Source organism: Salvia splendens, chromosome 15 (genome assembly GCF_004379255.2).
Source record: "Salvia splendens isolate huo1 chromosome 15, SspV2, whole genome shotgun sequence".
Taxonomy (NCBI): Eukaryota; Viridiplantae; Streptophyta; class Magnoliopsida; order Lamiales; family Lamiaceae; genus Salvia; species Salvia splendens.
The window spans coordinates 1,873,117-1,894,471 of NC_056046.1; the positions used below are offsets into that span (position 1 = coordinate 1,873,117).

Genomic DNA, 21,355 nt, shown 5'->3' on the forward strand with positions numbered 1-21,355 from the left:
TTGGAAGTAGTTTCTTATGAAGTTCACTCAAAATTTAATGTTAATGTTAATACTCTTAATTTATGCTTGTATCAAATGAGTTACTCAATTATGAAAAAGAGAAACGATTGAACTACTTTGGAACGACTCAAAAAGAAATGCAAGTCAACTACAAATTAGCAACCAGTTGGAAACCAAATTGAATGGATAGTTAAGATATGATTTTGCAACACAAATGAAGGAAAAAGGTTTAGTCATTCCACTTTATTACTTGAGTCACTATGACCATTCCTCCTCAAATGTCTACCTGTCATGGAAGATTTGAAGTTTATTTAATTTTCCTCAATCAAAATGCAACGTAGTGGTAAAATCTTCTACCAAACTCGGATATCTGGCTCAATCCTGATACAACAACATACTACATTTGTATGTGCCTAAACACAAGTTTTTAAATACATAATCCAACATGAACAAGCGATCAACAATGCATGCCAATGCCCACGTCCTTATTGATAAACCAAATCCTTGAGTTTAAATGGGAGAGATATCTTGTGACGATATCTTCGGATTTGGTGGGATGCGGTTCTCGGGCTGTTGACGTCTCTTGCTTGGCTGGGCTCTGCTCGACATCCGGGCTGCTGTTGGGACTCTGCGGCCAAGGGCGTGCAATGATCCACCTCGATCACTTCAAGCGTTGGTATTTCTCCAACACCACAAGGGATACCCTCGAGCTTCGAGCAATGCCTTATGATTAGGCATTGCTCGAGGCTCGGGAAATACACACCCTCAGCCATCCAACACCTGAGATCAAGCCTCTCCATGAGCAAGAATTTCAGCATAGGGAAGTCCCCTTCCACAGCCTCCCACTCCTCACCCACAACACTCGAATACTCCAATTTGAGCACCTCAAGATTCACCAAAGAACCTATCATTCCCCTCATTTCTTCCCAAGAAATCCCACACCCCCCAAGAGTCAGCTTCTTGATCCTTAGGGGCACACCGAACCTAGCACCCTCGACACACGCTCCATTCGCGAAGATGGCACGAAGAACAGATTCAACGTCTCGAGTTTATCCAGATGGATGAGGTTACCAAGCTCATATAACGTTCCAAGGTAGATGTCACACTTGGGAGATGGCACGAGATTTTAAGAGATGTTATTTTGTGTGTTAAGTGATGAGAGAAAATATAATTTTATAATTGATGTGAGAGAGAACTTTTTCTAAAAAAAGAAATGTGATATCTTTTGTAGGACAAACTAAAAAGGAAAGTGTGACATCTACCTTGGGACGGAGAGAGTATTATTTTATCTAGAAAACCGAATACCACCTAGTAGTATTGGTGGCCGTGTAAGAATATTTATATTCTTATATGACCTATGTGTCTATCGGTTTAATTATAAGGATCAAGTTCATATTAAATGTTATAGATTCTAATATAATAGATGATACCTTGATGGATCGGTTTCGATTAAAGAATTAGAATCGGGTGTATTGATAACCCTCCGCTCTTACCTCTGAAATAAGTATATTATGATATTATATATCATAATTATATATAAGTATATATGAATGGTTCATTAATATATATATATATATATATATATGTATGAAAGATCTTATTATATGTATATATATAATAAAGTAATGATTGTACATATATACTATATGTGTGACGTGAATTCAAATTATATGGTGCAAATAAAGTTGGTTAAGTGGCAGTTAATTAGGATTATGGAAGTGGTTAATTTCTTTAGTAACTTCCATAATTGAAAAGGTGTGTCTATTCATTTGTTTAGCAAATTAAAGAGACACGTCCTTTTGAGGAATGCCGTGGTGATGTCTATATACACACACGATTTTCAATATTTCATGATATATGAAAAACACATGCATGATGGTAAAATACATGCACTAAAGTTTGTTTTGCATACATATAGAAAAGGAATACACGAATACGCAAAAATAGTTGTATTGCGTATTCACATATATATTTTCGGTCTTGATTCTTTATCCATCAAAAGAATCATTAAAGGCTTGAGGTCAAAGAGGGGATAACATCAATTAGAGATTTCAGTCGAAAGACAGAATAAACATCAAATGGTGGATTCAACCTCTACATCAAATGAAGAAATTATGGATGGAGGTTGGTGATTTTATCTCCACTTTATAGTATAAATGTTATGGTTGAATTAATTCAAATCTAGAATTAGATTTCATTATCGAAATCATTAAAGCATAGAAATATGGCTTACAGTTGGTATCAGAGCCAATCTAGATTTGGTTAATTCACCATTTATGTGATTTCAAAATCGAAATTTGAATGGCCTTGGATTTTTCGATTTTGGTTAATATGCTTCCGCTTGTGTGTTGGGTAATTGTTTTATGAAATGTTAAAAACAATATAAGGATATTCTACCCATTAAAGATTTTAATATTTAAATAATATATAACTTGTTTATCACCAAAGTGGTCTTGTTATATTGCATTTATTTATTAAAAATGATAAATGATGATTAATTGATCATGATTATAGGGATGCTATAAATGACATAAGAGTTTGATTGATCAATTATTTTATTATCTATATGCTAGGAGATCACCCAAAGGTGGATCATTGTATATAGTTAATAAATACGAAGTGGATTAATCATTTATTCATGTGTCATTTAGTATGTACACCCAAAGGCAACATGCTTATTTGATATATGTTTAGTTTGATTAATTGTTAAAGTATATATTTAGCATCGCTGAAAGTACATGTGCTTAAGTATTACCCAAAGGTTACTTGAATGCATGTTATTTAAAGTTTTATTACTGTTTATGAATCTGTGTTAAAGATCTCAAGCACGTATAGATAAGCATGTATAAATGTTGCAGCTTTATAAAATATGTATGCATATGCTAACTCTGTCATTAAATTAATGGGCAAAATTATGGAGAATGGTCTGAATAGATCCGGCTAACGCTGGGTGTAAAGATATTGGACCATGTCATACTAACGGAAGAGTAATCCTCAACCATTATAGATATCACTCTGTAAATAAAAATCTCAATGTGAGACTTGAGAGTGATCAAACAGGTTGACCCTTATGAGAATGATGATGGCAGAAAATTTAAAGTCATCTTTGCCCATGACAGAAATGCAAGGGAATTCATTAAGAAAATTAAAGAGTATTTTCAATCGGGTTTGGCTGATAAGTCAATTGTAGGAAGCATAATGCATGAGCTGACTACAAAGAAGTTTGACTGGTCTCAGCAAATTACGATCATGTGACAAACATGTTTTGCTTGGCAGTAAAGTTAAAGACCTTGAGAATGGAGGTTCTTGAGCAAATCTCAGCCCAAATTTATCATGAACTCCCTACATGTTGAATTTAGCCAGTTCCAGGTGAATTATTACACCATTAAAGATAAATGGGACGTTTAAAGAATCAAAGGCTATGTTAGTTTAAAAGGAAGGGAGATTAAAGAAGATAAATTATAAAATTACGAATCTCATAGTTCTTGGAGGTGTTGGCACCAGTAAAGAAAACCAAGTAAGAAAGAAAGGAAAAAAAAAAAAAAAGAGGAAGGATTAACCTTTTCTGAAGGGTACGGAAAAGTAAATCCATAAGGAAAAGAAGTATTTCATTTGCAAGTAAATAGAACACTTCTTGAAAGTTTTTTTCGGAAAAGGAAGGCTTGTTCGATAAGAAAATTAAACATAACGGTTTTGTTTACTTTGATTTATATCATATCGAAAAGCCTAGTGATACTTGGTGGTTAAGTTTTGGTGCTATATTTCATATGTCTCATATTAAACATCGATTCAGTTCAATCCAATTTATAAAAGGAGTTGAACAATATTTGTTCATGGAAAACATGGCGAAAGCATTGAATAGAGGCATTGAGACTTACAGATTGATCTTAGACATCGAATGTCATTTAGATCTTAAAGATTATCTCTATGAGCCTGAATATGCTATAACTCTTGTTTTCGTAAGTAGATTGGATAACTTAAGTTTTAATAACAAGATTGGATATGGTGTATCTACATCGTACCGAAATGATTACTATGATGGTAATGGTACATTATTTGATTCACTTAATAGATACAATCTTGATGCAAAGTTTTCTGAATCCTTATTTAATATGCGTTAAATGTTTTTTCGTCAAGTAAAAGTTTGGCGTTCTTGTGGCTAAAGATTAGGTTCTATTTCCAAATAAAGGATTATGAGGTTGGTACAGTATGAAAGTTTTCCTCAAAATTGGAATTTAGCATCCTAAGATATGTGTATAGATTGCATTAAAGGGAAGCAAACTAAACACATTATAAGGAAATCAGCCACGTGAAGCACTCAGCTTATTATGTTAATACATACTATAAATGTGGTTTTTTGATACTCCTTCTTGGGTTGGTAAGAAATACTTCTATCATCTTTATTGACGATTACTCATATTATAGAATAAATGTCTACTGCATGAAAGATCCAAGTCAGTGAATATCCTAAAGGTATTCGTTGACAAGATGGATGACAGTTAGATGGAAAAGTTAAAGTTGTGAGATCGGATAAAGTTGTAGAGTTTATGTATTTGTAAAGTTACTCGAAGTAGAGGCATTTGTGCATGATATACAATGCCTAATACTCTAAAACGGAAAGGTGGAATCGTACTTTAAGAAAAATGGTTAGATTTATGTTAAGTTGTTGTATTTTACCCTGTTTATTGTGGATTTATGCTTTAAAGACTACTTATATGCTTAATCATGTTCCTAGTAAGACAGTTCCTAAAACTAATTTTGAACTGTGGATGGAAAGGGAACTTAGCTTAAGACATATTCGTATTTGAGGTTGTCGAGCATAAGTAATGTTATATATGATCCACATGAAAAGATTCTTGGTTCAAGGATTGTCAGCAAATTATTTATTGGCTATCCAGAAAATCGAAGGGGTACACATTTATTATTCTAACCATAGTACGAGAATGCGGGAAATGCTAGGTTCATTGAAAATGTTGAAAACTAGTGGGAGTGGTGAAACCAGAAAGGTGGATATTCAAAAGTCCATAACAAGTTTCATCCACAAGTTATTGCGCCTAAGGTTGTTGTTTTTATTGTATCACAGTCAATAGCCACAATAGAACAACATGATGATGTGTAAAACCCACTAACCAAAAATGAAGTAAATGAACTTGTCACGATTCAAGAAGAGAATAGTGATCCACAATAAATATTGAGGCGATTAGTAAGGAAAATATATCGTTTCAAATGATTATGGTTTACACTATTAAAAGTGAATGTGACATAAGGCGTGGTAAATATTCACTCATTCTAACAAGCCATGAAAAGTGACAATTCTTAAAGAATTAATTTGGCTAGGTAAGCTCATCATGATCTCGAGCTTAATCAAAATGGATGAGAAAATCACCTTTATGAATGGAGGAAATTATAGAGAAAATAGATACGAACCAACCTGAAGGATTCTTGATCACTTGAAAAGGAAAATTAGTGTGTAAGCTGAGTAAGTCAATATACGGACTAAAAATAAGCTTCCTGCAAATGGTATTTGAAAGTTTAATTATACCATTGCGTCATATGATTTGTAGAGACCATTATTGATCGATGTATCTATGTAAAAATCAGTGGGAGCAAGTTTATAAGTAAGTCTTTTATGTTGATAATATTTTGCTTGTTGCAAGTGACATGGGTATGTTACATGATCTTAACAAATAATATCTCTCTATAAGGATTGCTCCAATTCAGAAGGGAGACAAGTTCGGTAATATGAAATGTCTTAAAAGTGAATTGGAGCATAAGGATTTTGAAATGAAGATATGAGTGAGACATCTTATGTGATCGAAATAGAAATATTTTAAGTTAGATCGCAAGGATTGTTGAATTTGTCTCATAAATGATATATCAATAAAATTTGGAGAGATATAGAATGAAAAATTGCTCTATAAAGAAAACTCAAATTCAGAAAGGAGACAATGTCTTAAAATAGAATTGGAGCGTAAAGAAATGGAAAGAATTCCATATGCATCAGTGGTTGGGAGTTTGAACTATGTTCAAACATGTAGGCGACCGAATATTACATTATTGTTGGTATGTTGGGTCGATATCAAAGTAATCCCGAAAGGATCACTGGAAAGCTGCAATGAAAGTCCTCAGGTACTTGCAAGGCACCAAAGAGAACATGCTTATGAAAAGGGGATCCGATGACATAAAAGTCATTGGATATTCAGATTCAGACTGTGCCGAATGCGTCAATGGTAGAAAATTGATGTTTGGCTATTTGTTCCTTTAAGTCGTGGGAGCAATATTATGGAAAAGTGGAAAATAGTTTGTCATTGCTATTTCCACTATGAAAGTTGAATTTTGACATGCTTTGAGGTCAAGGTTCGTGAAAAGTTATTGCGAAATTTAATCTTGGGACTTGGGATTGTTAACATTATAGCCAAGCTGCTGAGAATGTATGGGATAATTTCGCAAATATCTTCTTCACAAAGGAAGATAAGTACATGAAAGGTGATTAACATATAAAGTTGAAGTACTTGTCTGTAAAGGAAGAAGTACAGAAACATAAAGTGTCTGTTGAGCATATAAGGACAAATATAATTAGAGCGGATCCGTTAAATAAAGGATTATCACCCAAATGTTTATTGGCCATGAAAAACATATGGGTATTATAGAGAAAGCCTTGCTACGTGAATTATATTGTGCTCATAAGGTGTAAGACACTTGGAATTCAATTAAAGTTGTGTTTCTGTTTATTAAATATGTTATCATTATAGTATGTATACATTATGGTTTTGGATAACATATGATACATTGAGAATAAAGGATCATCTCAATGAAAGGACAATATAAAGTTAGAATTAGTTTGTGATACATGGAAGGGATCATGTCGCTTAATGATGTGTGACCGCCATGATTCGACTGATTCTAATTTTATCACGGTATTTAAAGTATATGTTGAACTTGATATAAAAGTGCGCATTATGGTTATTAAACTGTCAAGACGACACAAAGGTCAAGTGGGAGAATGTAAGAATATTTATATTCTTATATGACCTATGTGTCTATCGGTTTAATTATAAGGATCAAGTTCATATTAAATGTTATAGATTCTAATATAATAGATGATACCTTGATGGATCGGTTTCGATTAAAGAATTAGAATCGGGTGTATTGATAACCCTCCGCTCTTACCTCTGAAATAAGTATATTATGATATTATATATCATAATTATATATAAGTATATATGAATGGTTCATTAATATATATATATATATATGTACGAAAGATCTTATTATATGTATATATATAATAAAGTAATGATTGTACATATATACTATATGTGTGACGTGAATTCAAATTATATGGTGCAAATAAAGTTGGTTAAGTGGCAGTTAATTAGGATTATGGAAGTGGTTAATTCCTTTAGTAACTTCCATAATTGAAAAGGTGTGTCTATTCATTTGTTTAGCAAATTAAAGAGACACGTCCTTTTGAGGAATGCCGTGGTGATGTCTATATATACACACACGATTTTCAATATTTCATTATATATGAAAAACACATGCATGATGGTAAAATACATGCACTAAAGTTTGTTTTGCATACATATAGAAAAGGAATACACGAATACGCAAAAATAGTTGTATTGCGTATTCACATATATATTTTCGGTCTTGATTCTTTATCCATCAAAAGAATCATTAAAGGCTTGAGGTCAAAGAGGGGATAACATCAATTAGAGATTTCAGTCGAAAGACAGAATAAACATCAAATGGTGGATTCAACCTCTACATCAAATGAAGAAAGCATGGATGGAGGTTGGTGATTTTATCTCCACTTTATAGTATAAATGTTATGGTTGAATTAATTCAAATCTAGAATTAGATTTCATTATCGAAATCATTAAAGCATAGAAATATGGCTTACAGGCCGCACTACTAATGTAGTACAATATGAAATTGTTTCACAATCTGGCCATTATACTGTTATTAGTACGGTTTATCATTTAGGCAAATTGTCCAAAAAGTATCAGTTTGACTAAATTATAGCCAATCCCGTAACTTTTAAAATGGTCAATTATATCATAATTTTATTATTATTTTTAATTGTGTCCCATATATGGCGAAAAATTACAACATGATACGTTTCAGTAGCCAAATATTTTTTGCATACATCCTTAAAATTCTAGCCAATCTCATAACGTGGTGCTTATGTGTGTAAAAATTAAAAACATGTTGTAAAAATTAAAAACATAACTGCCTGGGGGTACTTTTTTTTGAGTGAATAGTTCTGAAGAATCTACCTCCAATAGTAATTTTTCTTCTTATAATAAAAGATACAAATTTTCTCTAGAATAGCGATCACGTAGGATAGATTACGAAATTCAATTATGGCTGCTAAGATTAATATTTGATGGTGGTTGGGTTAGTCACTGATTAGGAGAATATTATTAAGTCGTGCACTTATCTCTTGCAATAACAATTAGTAAGTCCTAACTTCGACCACTAGCTGCATGTAGTAGGTGCGATCGAAAGCTTAGTCTCATTAACAAAATAGTAAAAACTAAGAAATTGCAATTAAAGACCAAGACTCTTGATGTTTGGATTTTTTTCGTTTTCCCAGAGTTACGTACGTTAATGAAAATATAAATAGAAATTAAAATTTGTAGTGGTTGGGTCTAGAGTGAGACTATACCTTAAATTATTAATCCATAATGGCATATAAAGGGTAAATTTGTCCGTTTATTTGGCGGGATTTGACGTTTAAACAACGAAAAATAATAGTAAAAATAGACTCAAACGGTAGTAGTTCCATTCAAAGATATTATAATCTTCTAGAGCTCCTAAATAGTCAGTGCTTTTCCTAAATAAATAGCCAGTGCATTTCCTCATAAATTATCGATATGTTGAATAAAGCAGGGACCAGTAGAGGGAAGGCGAGCCGAATGGTGGCTGGGACTAAAACGGGGTCCAAAACAGGATACTCGAACCGGGTGAGGACTGTGACTGAATCGGTGATCCGTACAAGGCCTTCGAGGTGGATAGCCCGCGGATATAGGTAATGTAATTGATTGACATGCATTAATTTTCTATTTATTCTTGTTATACTACTTCTTTTTAATTATTGCTACCGTTAAAATCTCTTAAATCGTGTCCTATATTGACTTGGTGGTGATCATATCTTATCTATATAAGTATAGTCAAAGTGTTGGTGCATGCAGAATCTCATACCGCAGAACCTCGATCACTGTGGAGAAATCGAGGAGTGGTTTGTGTAGGATTTTGACGGAAGTTCGCAGCTATTGCTACTCCGCCTTCAACAGAGCCGGCTATCGTTCCTCGGTCCGCCCTCGACGGGGCTAAAAACAATACGAATTCGAAGAACAACAAAGACAACTAATCTTGTTGGCTATTTTCGGAATATGATCCTTCTATGTGCTTTCGATGAATCCCTGTTAATTAATCGAGAGGAGTTTGTATGTACTATGAGTGAATCAATCTATTTTCCAATTTCGTAGCATTACTTAAATTGCAAGTTGTTGGTGTTCATTTGAATTGAGAGGAAACTCGATATCATTGCATTATTTGAAAATTTTGTAAAAAGAAGGATAAGAGAATAGATTAGATGAAATTGAAAGTATTTATTACTATTTTATAAATAATAGAAGTGATCAATTTTTCTTCCTTGAAGTCCAGTTAAATTAATCCACGTTGAAATATTTAATTAATCAACGCAAGCTAGAAAGATATCCAAAACTCCACATTCAAGTTTCAACTAATATTCAACTAATTAAACGTAACTGCTTATTTTCGTGGACATCATTGGAAAATTTATTACTAATTACAATTATTATAGCAATAATTTCTTCAACTATGCATATAAATACACCCTTCTAGCCTCCCAAAGAAGCAGGCATATATTACAGTTTTTAATTATACAGTAATTTTAAACTAATTTTCTATGGCACATAATATTTTGAAGTCATTCGTGGTGATTATCTTCCTCTCCGTCGTCGTTTTATCTCCCATCTTGCCAACTAGTGATGCAGCTCGATTTACAGCTGGTAAATATCTCAATTCGACAATTTTTTGTTTCTTTACAGCAAATAATCGATTTTGTCTAATTATCACATTAGCATTTTACTAAAAAAATGTCTTAACCTTAATTAATTACATGAATCGCAAAACGTTTCAATTTTTGATTGAAAATTATCTGAAAAAAAAATTCCACGGAACATTTTAAGTTAAATAGATATTTTTTTTGCAATTATCTTAAAGTCGTGACACTTTTGCTCAGCTACTGACAAAATCGAACATTTACTCATCCAAATTTCAACACTGAACTAGATAACTAAACTGCATGTTCTCGTGGACATCTTGAGAATTTTTTGTTGAAATGTGAATGACGTGACAAAATCAATTATTTATCTTTATTTATATGCATAGTGATATTTATTTATTAGTATTTTTATACTATTTAATTTGCATAACACAGAGTTGCTTTCGATGCCCATCGTATGCCCACTTTGTTTATGTTATCCTCTTAATTAAAAATAAAATACAAGCTTGATATCGATAAATATTCACAATACAAATGACTTAATACACATGTTACTCGTCCGTTATCCGCTGCCGACTAATTATGTATTGCGAGGACGACGATGATCTTTTTCACTATGTCTAATTCCACAAGTTTTGTTTCTTAGATCCATAAAAAATGTTTTATAAGCTGTACTTATTTATTTTATAGCAAAAAAAACAATAGTATCTTAGAAAATGCTAAACTCAAATTTAGCAGCAATACTCAATTTCGTTAATTTGACTCATATTTGATCTACCTAAACAATTATTACAACACAAATTAACCAATATTTTCGCACAAATTGCAACTCAATTCATAAAATGCTTTCGAGAGAATTAGTCTTTTTTTCAACACTTCACAATATATCTATAAATTATGCCAAGTTGAATTGCAGTAATCCAACTAACCAATTAATTCCAAGCACCAAAAATTCAACGCGTAGTTTGACTTCCTCACAATCGGACAACACCGCATGTTCTTTTTGACTTTTATTGATCAACCAAACATTATTTTCTCAATAGATTCCTAAACCCTCTATCAAAGTCAAATCACTTGTGATTTAGTTTTTCATCTAATTTTGTCATGGCAATAAGCAACCCTCTGAAATCCGTGAAGGTGGCACTTCTCCTCTTCGTCTTTGTCTTCATCTTAACACCGATTTTCCCAGCCGCCGACGCAGCTCGATTTACTGGTACAAATTTGATCATCTTCTCTCCAAAGCCTAGAAATAGAAATGAAAAACATCGAATTGATTATTTTTTTCTTAATTTTATTTTATTTATGTATATTAATATTGCAGAGGTGCTTGCGAAGATTCCTAGGTGTCCGGCTTGTTTATGCTGTGAGCCTCCACCGCCGGGAATGTGCTGCCGTTGTTGTGCTTCTTCTTCACCCTCTGGGGTTAAGACTAACAATGGCTTTCCATGATAAGCTCTAAAGTAGTGGGGGATTTTCGATTTTGGACGTGATAAATAATTACAACAATTTGGAGCTTCGAAATCTGAGCATCAGCATCTAAAGATTACGAAAAATCTTCTTGTTTATGTATGTTATGTTCTGCTTCTTCTTTCAATCTTCGCGGTTAAGACTAATAATGTATTATCTCCTAAACTTCTTTTTAATGAGTTTATTTGATTAGTCTGGTACGCGTGTTTATGATTTTTACTAAATTTCAGTTATCAATCAAAATGGATACATATTCCATAAATGCATTGGTGGTGGTTTTTGGTTGAGACGTGGTGTTCGATTTCGTAGACAAGATAATAATGATATGCATACATAAATCAAGTTGTGTCGTTTTTAAGATTAAATAGTTAGATTATTTCTAAGATTAAATTAGTATTGGATTTTATATTATTGTGTTTAAGATTAAATATAGTAGTATTAAATTTATATCGTTTGATTAGTTAGGTAGTTAGATTATTTCTAAGATTAAATTAGTATTGGAATTTATATTAGTAATGTTTAGTTGGTTAGATTATTACATATAATGGGGAGAAAATATCAATCATTGGTTAATTAAATACAGACAAAAATTAAATCGCACTAAACTGAGAGGTGCCCACCTTTAGTTAATTACAAACGACAGAGTACTTAAATCCACCGACGAAAGTTAGGCATAATTCCATAACTAATTTAATTAGCTAATGCCTTAATGGTGATAGCGCCATTTGTTTGAAGCTCTTTACTTACACTAAAAAGTAAAAATATCTCTAATTATACATTAAATCTCAATTTTTTAAAAGTTTTTCAATTTTACTGCAAACCCAAACTCATTTTTCCATTTTTTATATGAAACAATACCTTTAATGATCTAAGGTATTAAAAAATGTACATAAATAGTACTTCTTTTGTCCCAACTAAGTTGAGTCAAAACTTTTAGACACGAAGATCAAGAAATTATGTTGAGGATTAAAAGAGAGGAATAAGTAAGAAAGATAAAGAGAGAGCCAAGTAAGTGATGGAATAAAGTAAGAGTGATTGGTGTAAGTTAAAGGAATACGACTCAACTTAGTTGGGGCGGAGGGAGTACTATTTTTAGGGTTAATGATCAAATATATATTACTATTGATTTTATCATAAATTTTGAAATTTCTCAATTTTATTTGTTTAATAGTTACATCAATTTAAATTACCTTAGTTTTTCAATTTACGCATTATATCTCACTCTTTTTAACTCGTAAATTTAATCAATTCATTTTTAGATAATCAATTCCAAACATTAAAACTAAAAATAAAATATTTGGAGTGATATTTTGCAGTATATACTTATAACTTAATTTTGAAAAAAGAATGATACTAATACCGAAACACCCGTGTCACAATTTTGTTAAAATTGAATTCCAATAATAAAAAATTGATGCAAGTTTAAAAGATTTAATCAGAATTGACAAGTTAAAAATAATGAAATACTAGTATGAATTAGAGATGTCAATGATAAATTTGCACTAGACATAGTCATGATAGATTGAACAAGTAATCCATTATTTTTTGTATCTGAAAAATATCTTGCATTCATCTGGATGGGCAAAAACCGGAAACAAACAACACATATAGAGAGAGAAAACTTTATCCGAATCTATTCAATTACTATTTCCTTTTCTTCTTCGACCTATTGAATGTAAGAAAATTTAATGTATCGTTGACATTTTTTTGCATTGATTATGTCACCATCTGAATTTTTCTGCTCCTATTTTTTATCAAGTTTGGTGATAAAAACAAGGTGACCGATTACAATTAAGAATAAATTGAATCAAACGAATGATTAGAGAACGGTGGTAATGCGTCCAAAAATAAATTAATGAACGTAACGGTGTTGTCACATTTTGTAAAACATAAAAAATAAATACACGTAAATAAATATAGCGTTAGAGATTTATTTGTACTATATGACTAAATTATATTCTAATATCATGGAATATATCGATCTTGTAATATATCAATGAATATTTAGTGTTAGAAATTTATTATATATTAAATAATAAATTTTTGTGGTACTTAATTATTGCCACCAAAAGTGGTTAGACAAGGCCATAATATGAAAAAGATTGATTTAAATACATAGATAATTAAATAAGGGAATGACAAGTCACAAGTGCCATTTGATTAAGACTTCCTCTGTTTTGATAACACGCATATTAATTTATTTCTTTTTTTAAGGATGTAAAAAATGTTTATCTGAAATGTAGTAATTATTAAGTTTGATAATTTAATAACCTTTATTTCTTGCGTCAACGATTTTTAGTGATAATGGATACAACAATTTATTTCATAGGATTTTGCACATTATATTTGGAAGCCGATATTATAAACAAGTTGAGTAATTATGTTCGATTTCCAATTATTTTTATTTCCATTTTAAATATACTATATAAATTTGAGGAAAATTGAAAACATAAGGGTTGGAAGATCAATTAAATTTGACATTTAGAATTGTTGTTGACACCACGATGCGGCACCTCTTCGACCCAACCTTTTTAAGATTAGAATTCATTTATGTTTTTTATCTATCATATATCGTCAGGGATGACCGTCTCAACCTTCTTACATTAGCTACCTTTTCACTTTGTCCAACCCAACAAATTTTATTCCATGAATATGTCATTTTGTATTGTTAACTACATCTTAATATTCAATAGGTAGTTACTAAATATAGCTTGTACTTGGTGTGAAGTCCTTATACAAAAACTCTAATTGCCTACTCAGAACTCAATTAACTAATACCTCCTAGGTCAAATCAAATAAGAACCTATCCCATTAACATATCTTCTAATTTATAGCCCACACTCATCTCAATAGTTCTTTTCACTAATAAATTACCTGCAAATAAGATTAAGTCAATAGAATTAAAATCCCTAATTAACTCAACCCTCTTCTACAATTATTCCAAATCACACAAACACTTACAAGGCTAAACTACAATCATTTATACAAAAACTACTGTCGTTTTTTTAACTAAGTGTCCTATTTAATTTTTTTCTTGTTCCCAAGTAGGTGTTTTATTTCAAATGGAGAGCATAACTATGGCATTCTTCTCATCTTATCATTATTTAATATTATTAAAATTTGATACTTAGCTAGCTATATATGTGTATTTATTATGATAATTTCTAAGATTACAAAAAAAATTCTTAATATGCATAATTTGGCAATTTGGGGAAATTAATAAAAATGGATGGAGTAGTTCATCTCCCCACCTTTAGTACACATGGACTAATTAGGTTTTTAAAGTAGTGAACCAAATCACATTACTATTTAAAGGCACGTGATTATCATTTTAAATAAGTACTGTATCTGTATGTCTTTTAAAATTTAAATTTAAAAATTTAAAAACCATACATAGGTAATATTAGTAACTTAGTTGTATCATTGTACATAAGTACAAGCACCTACTACCAAAACAAATCATAACAATTTTTTGTTTCAATATCTTGAGTACTGATAGATACAACCTCACCCAAAACAAACTATGCCCGGCCCATGGACCACCACATTACAAATGCAATGCTCTAACCTCTGCGAACCTCGGTAAACGAGCTTTTATCGAACCGAGGCCCGAACAACAATTCATCCATATCTCTAACTCCATCACATGACCACATCACCACATTGATATTTGGCAATACTAGACTTTTGCACCATGTCTTGCATCACATGCCAAATTTTCACCCATCAAACAAATTCATCAACCCATAACTCAATACACTTGTTTGGCAGAAAATAAATTACAAGAAGAGTAAAGACAGACACACAGTTGTCCAAAAAACCCAATCACATGCAAAACATTATTACAACACATAACTAATGCATTTTCTGTCCCAACCACTTCTCTGCTAAGATATTTCAGCTTGATAACTATCACCAAAAAAAATAAAGAAACTCAATTTATTTAATTTTGTCTAATTAAGATACATCCCTACTCACAAGGTGGAAGAAATGGTGATATATTTATTGCGTTGCATCATCGCCTTCAATGCTGCAGAACTACCTTTTGAGCCACTCATTAATGGCGATCACAGCTCAAGCACATATAAATTCCATCTTCTTCGATGCTAATGAAAGACTACATTTGAAAGAAGAGGGAAAAAATGGAAGCTTTTTTAGCTTACACATTAGTTGTAGCTGCATTGTGCAGCTATGCAAACTCTCAGTTAGTTCCGGCTATCGTGACGTTTGGAGATTCCACGGTTGATGTCGGAAACAACGACTACCTTCAAACCGTGTTTAAGGCCAACCACCCTCCCTACGGCCAGGATTTCTCCAACCAGGAACCTACTGGAAGATTCTGCAACGGAAAATTGGCTACTGATATTACTGGTATAACGAATACTACCCGAATATTGAATCTATCCGTTATGTTACGGTTCCAAAATATAACGAATACTACCCGAATATTGAATCTATCCGTTATGTTAAGGTTCCAAAAATTTTTGGAACCGTAACAAGCAGCGGTTAACCATCGATTTTAGCCAAAAACTAGGGATTGAGGAAAAATGTGGAAAACTGTGAAAATTACGAAAAAAGAAAGAAAAAAAACCGGCGATTTTGAACCGGAACCTCTGTCATATCATTTTTTTCTGGGTCAGTTATGGCTCCAATTCTTTTAAAACTCGAACCGGCGGTTCTTGAACTGACGACATCTCTAATCGTGTCTACTTACTTGCTCACAGCCGACATCTCTAATCGTGTCTACTTACTTGCTCACAGCTGAGACTTTGGGATTCACGACCTACGCGCCGGCGTATCTCAGCCCTCAGGCGTCGGGGAAGAATCTTCTCGTCGGAGCCAACTTCGCCTCTGCTGGCTCCGGATACGACGACAGCACGGCTGCACTAAGCGTAAAAATCGAATCTTTACTTGCTAAAAGCATTCCTGCTTGCTAATACGGGTAAATATTCGACTCTGTCCTATCGTTGCAGCACGTGATTCCGTTGTCGCAGCAGCTGCAGTATTTCAAGGAGTACCAAACCAAGCTAGCAAGCGTAGCCGGGAGTGAAAACGCGTCATCGATCATCAAAGAGACGCTATACCTCATCGGCGCTGGCAACAGCGACTTCCTGCAAAACTACTACATCAACCCTTTCCTCAACAAACACTACACCGTCGATGAGTACTCGTCCTACCTCATCAGCATCTTCTCCAACTTCGTCAAGGTGAATTCATCGTTTCAGTGATTCACCGTGTTCAATAGCTTCAATGGATAGAGTTTCACATTTACGCGATGTTCTGGGACAGAGCTTGTACGGACTTGGAGCAAGAAGAATCGGAGCTACTTCACTCGCACCAACAGGCTGCCTTCCTCTGGCAAGAACCATATTCGGGCAGCATGAACGCGGATGTGTCTCGAGCTTCAACACCGATGCTCAGCAGTTCAACAAGAAGATCAATGCAGCTGCTTCTCAGCTCCAGAATCAGCTCCCCGGGTTGAAGATCGTCATCTTTGATATCTTCAAGCCCATCTACGACCTTGTCGCCAATCCGAAGAAATATGGTATATTTCTCACATAACTACTGTGGGGTTTACAGACCAAATGAGTTCTCTTCTTCTGTGTTTTTTGTTTAGGCTTCGTGGAGGCGACCAAAGGCTGTTGTGGGACGGGGACTGTGGAGACGACGTTTGTTCTGTGCAATCAGAAGTCGGGGACATGCAGCAATGCGACCGAGTATGTGTTTTGGGACAGTGTTCATCCCTCTCAAGCTGCAAACCAAGTTCTTGCCGATAGTCTCATCATCTCCGGAATCTCTCTCATTGGTTGATAGTACCATACTGTCTGTCTTCTTACAATAGTACAAGATTTTACAGCTTCATTGCAAAGTCTGTAAGCTACTCAATCATCAAATATTGTACTGAAACTGGACACGTATATCGAAAATCGAAGACTATGTTAATAGCTCTGTTTTACTCTGTTTTGTTCTGTTTCAAACCTTAGCAGTTTGCATCACAGTAAAGAAGCATCAGATCATGTATCACTAAAGCAATTTGATGTTCTAAGATATCAACAGGTATACATTGTAAAGCATCAAACCTTTTTTGGCACAGCGTCTCAGTGTGCATTTGTGGCCATCGTGGTCGAGACCTTCAGGCTGGCAGATCCCGGTTTCTGAATGATACGGACAAGGCAGTTAATAGCCATAGATTATTGAATATCAGCAAAATTCCTCGGAGACGAAATGGATACGAGCATCAGGAAAATAATTCCAAGTTCTTGCAAGATGGAACCATGAACATAAATTAGGGAAATTCACATATACCACAAATGCATCTTCAATACCTATATATTGATTTTCAAACACATTTCACATTTTACAAACTATTAGTGAATCACTCAACTACAAGTAAGACCTTAACCTTTCTCTCCAATGTAATATATGAGGTTGGAATAAAAAGAAGAAAAAAAAAGTGATTAAAAGGAACCAAAAGTGACTGATCTTCGTCGAGGTCTAGGACGAGAATCCTTCAATGCCTTGGCATATTTCACCAGTTCAGTTTTTGCAGCACTTTGAGCTTCCTGACCAGGCTGAGAGGCAGAAGACGGGGAGTCATCGTATCCAGCTATTGTGTCGAAGCTTCTGAATATACTCAGAGAACTATCTTCACTCATTCTTCGAGAGCTTTCTGCTGTGGCACTCTTCTGACCTTGCGAATAGGATCTCTGCAGGTCGAAAGATTGTCTGGACGAAGCACCGGATGAGGTTGTTGCTGTCTTAGTGAAACCATCACCGTCTGTTCTACTCAGAGCGTCGTCCACAGATGCAGCTCTCTGCCTAAGTGAGGCCGGTGTTGTCTGAACACGATGGTCGTTGTCTTTTCCTCGGAGCAGCTTCAACAGCTTGGTGAAGACTCTCTTTTTGTTCCGGTGACTTGCTTTGCTGTCGTGCAAGTTGTCGATGGGGAGATCATCGGGGTCACCAGAGTCTGTGAGATACGAGTTCTGGGATATGGACCAGTCATCGTGATAAAATTCCTCAATGTCCGGATCCTTGCATCCAGTGCCTTCCCTATTTGCATATGCAAGGATGAGTTTCTTCGCCTTTTCTTCCGACTTGGGGCTTAGCGTCTTGCTGAGATCCCTAGCTATGGTTTCATCCGGGCCGGGCTGATAATTTCTCAGCTCATAGCGGAGACAGGCATTGATCCATCGGAGGTAGACGAGCTCCTCAACATCTGTGCACCGGTCAGCTTGGAGCTGGTCGATTTCCTTCCTGAAATCTTCGTTTCGTCGTCTTAGAATCTGACTCTCTTCTTTAAGTGCTTGAACCTGGTTGAAAGATGAAACATCCCAAGAAATCCATTTAGAAATTTCATAATCTAGTGATAAAATGATAATAAATCAAATCAGAATACTGTAAACAAAAATTTACCTCTTTATCATCTAAAGTAGATTTAGCAAGTATTTGTAGGCTCTCTATTTTCTGAGCCAACTCCAAATTTTCGAGCTTCAAGCTCTGATTATACCTCTTCGTCTCCTCTAACTCCTCTTCCAAACGATGGTTCCTTTCCCGCGACTGTGTTTCCGAATCTTCTTCAACGGCCTTCGAGTCCTCGTCCTGCAGCTTCATTACTCTTTCTTGAAGCCTCAAGATCTGCTCCTTGTTCTGTTCAGCTTCGAACCTAAGCTTCTTCCTCAGCAGTGTTATCTTGGCTTGCGCAGATTCAAGCTCTGCAACGACCTTTTCATAATCAGCCACTTTAGCCTGCAATTTCTTGTTATCCGACTGCAAGGACTCGAACTTAATGTTATAGAGCTTAGCCTCCATGTTGTGCACTCTAAGCCGGTTTTGAAGCTCCAAGACTGCACTTTCCTGTTCTTTAAGGCCATAGTACTCGAGCAGCTGATTCTCGAGGATCTTCTCCCTTTCTTCGAGAATTTGAACCTTACTCCTTAGGCTAACGAGCTCTCTCTCATCTTCCTCAATTAGTTCGACGTTGGGTTCTAAAGACAGTCCACTCTTCCTCCGGGAAGCATCATCCGTTTCCATGTCATATTCTTTTACGAGCTGATCCAGCTCGTGGAAGAGAAACCCATCTCTGTCTCCAACGCTCCTACCCTCGCTGGAGGAGAGGTCACTCATAGAATTCCGAGAAGAGACTCTTGGGATTTTTAACTTCTAAAAGGAAAATTTGTACTTAAATTAGAAAGCAGTTACTCCATATCCCAATCAACTATACAAGGGAATGACATGATATTGCAATTAATTACTCCACACAATATTACATAACACATCAAAGAAGTTGGACACTTCATTACCACAACCAAAGAGCCAAATCAAAACATACAAATATAGCTAATACAGCAATTACAACAAGCAATTAGAAAACGAGATTCAACTCACATCAATGAGAATACTAGCTGACTAATTCACACATCACAAAATTACAATCCAAACCATATTGAAACTAATAAATACACAATTAATTGCAACAACATAAAAAGATTGAGCATACCTTCAAAGGAGGGTGATCAGCCCCAACATCTGAATCAGCCTTACCTATATATGACATATATAAATCAAACAAAATTCAGTCCTCCCCTACAAAATAAATTCAAGAATTATTAACTGAACACAAGAAAGATTTATAACCTGGAGAAGGGGGTGAAGACTTTGGTTTTGGTTTAGGAAGCATAATTCTTTTGCTTCTGAGAAAAGTAAAGACAAACCCACCAAGGGAAAAGGCCAAAGCAACACCAAATTTGAAAAGCACAGGGCTTATGGGACCATCCCTTTTACCTTTCACAGCCATTTTCAGACAACAAAAATTCAAACTTAGTATGTTTCAGACACACACAAGAACAGACAACAAATACACAAAGAAGATCACGCCCAGCATAACCTAAACCCCTCTTCTTCTTCATCTTCCATCTGAAACATTAAAAAACAAAACTTTATCAAAAACCCATTTGAAAAAAAGCAGAGAATCTCAACCCAAAAACACCCTTCTTCTTCAATTAAAGAATTCCCTAAAAAGATGCGAAAAAGGAGAACTTACTGATTGACCAAGAAATCTGCTTCTGCATCGGATGCTTGAGCAGTTTTTGAATGGAATTGAGCTGCGCTATTTTGAAATGAATTTGCTTTTTCAGTTTTCTGAAATGGGATTATTCGTTTGGTGATTTGGCGTTCATTTAATTGCAGCTGCAGCAATAAAGTTGAAGAAACAGTTGCGTGGGAGCAAGCTTAAATTTTAAATATTCTGCTTTAGGTGTCTTTTATAATTATTATTTTTATTTGTGCAGACTTTCTGTTTTATTTAAGAAGACATTGCCATCAAATATTTGTCTTATGTCGCATTTAAGCAACAAATCATAAAGTTTCAAAAATGTCCCACGCAACTTGAAAAATTGAAACTTGATGGGAAGAGGAAATTATCAGTTAATTTAATTAAACGTTTTGAATCAATAACTAATTAATTGTGTTGATAATCTTTTATGGAGTATTATAATTAATTGCCTACAAAATTATTAAACATTTTGAATCAATAACTGATTAATCGTGGTGATAATCTTTTAGTATATATTATAATTAATTGCCTATCAATTTATGAAAATAGTTATTTCTGATCCACATTTCAAAATTCAAATAAACAATAACGTCGTTTCAAATATTTATAATTGTCTCATCTTATCCGATTTTGAAAAATCAAGGTGAGTTCATACAGGGACGGATCCATATGAGCATCACAAGGGGCAATTGCCCCAGCTGAAAAAAATTATTTATACTATTTTGATTAGTAATTTTTAAATTTTTTGAAATATCCTCTATGTATGCCCCTTCTATAATTCTTAAAATATCTTT

At 34.1% G+C, this 21,355-nt stretch overlaps 2 protein-coding genes and 2 long non-coding RNA genes across 5 annotated transcripts; 3 read left to right on the forward strand and 1 right to left on the reverse strand.

Moving 5' to 3' along the window:
* Positions 1-8,858: 8,858 nt before the first annotated feature.
* Positions 8,859-9,508, forward strand: LOC121767932. Its single transcript, XR_006043243.1, has 2 exons — positions 8,859-9,037; positions 9,201-9,508. It is a non-coding gene; the product is annotated as an uncharacterized LOC121767932 (long non-coding RNA).
* A 1,477-nt stretch (positions 9,509-10,985) lies between these two features.
* On the forward strand, positions 10,986-11,706 carry LOC121767866. The gene is made up of 2 exons (XR_006043220.1): positions 10,986-11,252; positions 11,361-11,706. It is a non-coding gene; the product is annotated as an uncharacterized LOC121767866 (long non-coding RNA).
* A 3,855-nt stretch (positions 11,707-15,561) lies between these two features.
* On the forward strand, positions 15,562-17,462 carry LOC121768399 (GDSL esterase/lipase APG-like). The gene is made up of 5 exons (XM_042164898.1): positions 15,562-15,877; positions 16,268-16,398; positions 16,480-16,713; positions 16,796-17,051; positions 17,124-17,462. Exons 1-5 carry the CDS (start codon positions 15,649-15,651, stop codon positions 17,315-17,317), a joined length of 1,044 nt encoding a protein of 347 aa, XP_042020832.1. The 5' UTR covers positions 15,562-15,648; the 3' UTR covers positions 17,318-17,462.
* Positions 17,463-17,809: 347 nt separating this feature from the next.
* Positions 17,810-20,751, reverse strand: LOC121768398 (protein CHUP1, chloroplastic-like). Of its 2 annotated transcripts, none has more exons than XM_042164897.1 (5): positions 20,550-20,751; positions 20,144-20,422; positions 20,007-20,050; positions 18,923-19,666; positions 17,810-18,819 (listed from the first exon to the last, which is right to left on the reverse strand). In XM_042164897.1, exons 2-5 carry the CDS (start codon positions 20,301-20,303, stop codon positions 17,965-17,967), a joined length of 1,803 nt encoding a protein of 600 aa, XP_042020831.1. In that variant the 5' UTR covers positions 20,304-20,422; positions 20,550-20,751; the 3' UTR covers positions 17,810-17,964. The 2 variants fall into 2 exon arrangements, with proteins under 2 accessions (XP_042020831.1, XP_042020830.1); XM_042164896.1 differs by having other exon boundaries at positions 18,923-19,669.
* Positions 20,752-21,355: the final 604 nt, after the last annotated feature.

What these genes read in the sequence shown, in the direction of transcription:
- LOC121768399 (XM_042164898.1), top strand. Translation starts at nt 15,649, where the DNA reads ATGGAAGCTTTTTTAGCTTACACATTAGTTGTAGCTGCATTGTGCAGC. An exon ending in ACAGCACGGCTGCACTAAGC is followed by an intron (nt 16,399 to 16,479) that starts GTAAAAATCGAA and finishes CTATCGTTGCAG; the next exon opens with CACGTGATTCCGTTGTCGCA. An exon ending in TCTTCTCCAACTTCGTCAAG is followed by an intron (nt 16,714 to 16,795) that starts GTGAATTCATCG and finishes GTTCTGGGACAG; the next exon opens with AGCTTGTACGGACTTGGAGC.
- LOC121768398 (XM_042164896.1), bottom strand. Translation starts at nt 20,303, where the DNA reads ATGGCTGTGAAAGGTAAAAGGGATGGTCCCATAAGCCCTGTGCTTTTC. An exon ending in GTCTTCACCCCCTTCTCCAG is followed by an intron (nt 20,051 to 20,143) that starts GTTATAAATCTT and finishes TGTCATATATAG; the next exon opens with GTAAGGCTGATTCAGATGTT. An exon ending in CTACTTTAGATGATAAAGAG is followed by an intron (nt 18,820 to 18,922) that starts GTAAATTTTTGT and finishes TCTTTCAACCAG; the next exon opens with GTTCAAGCACTTAAAGAAGA.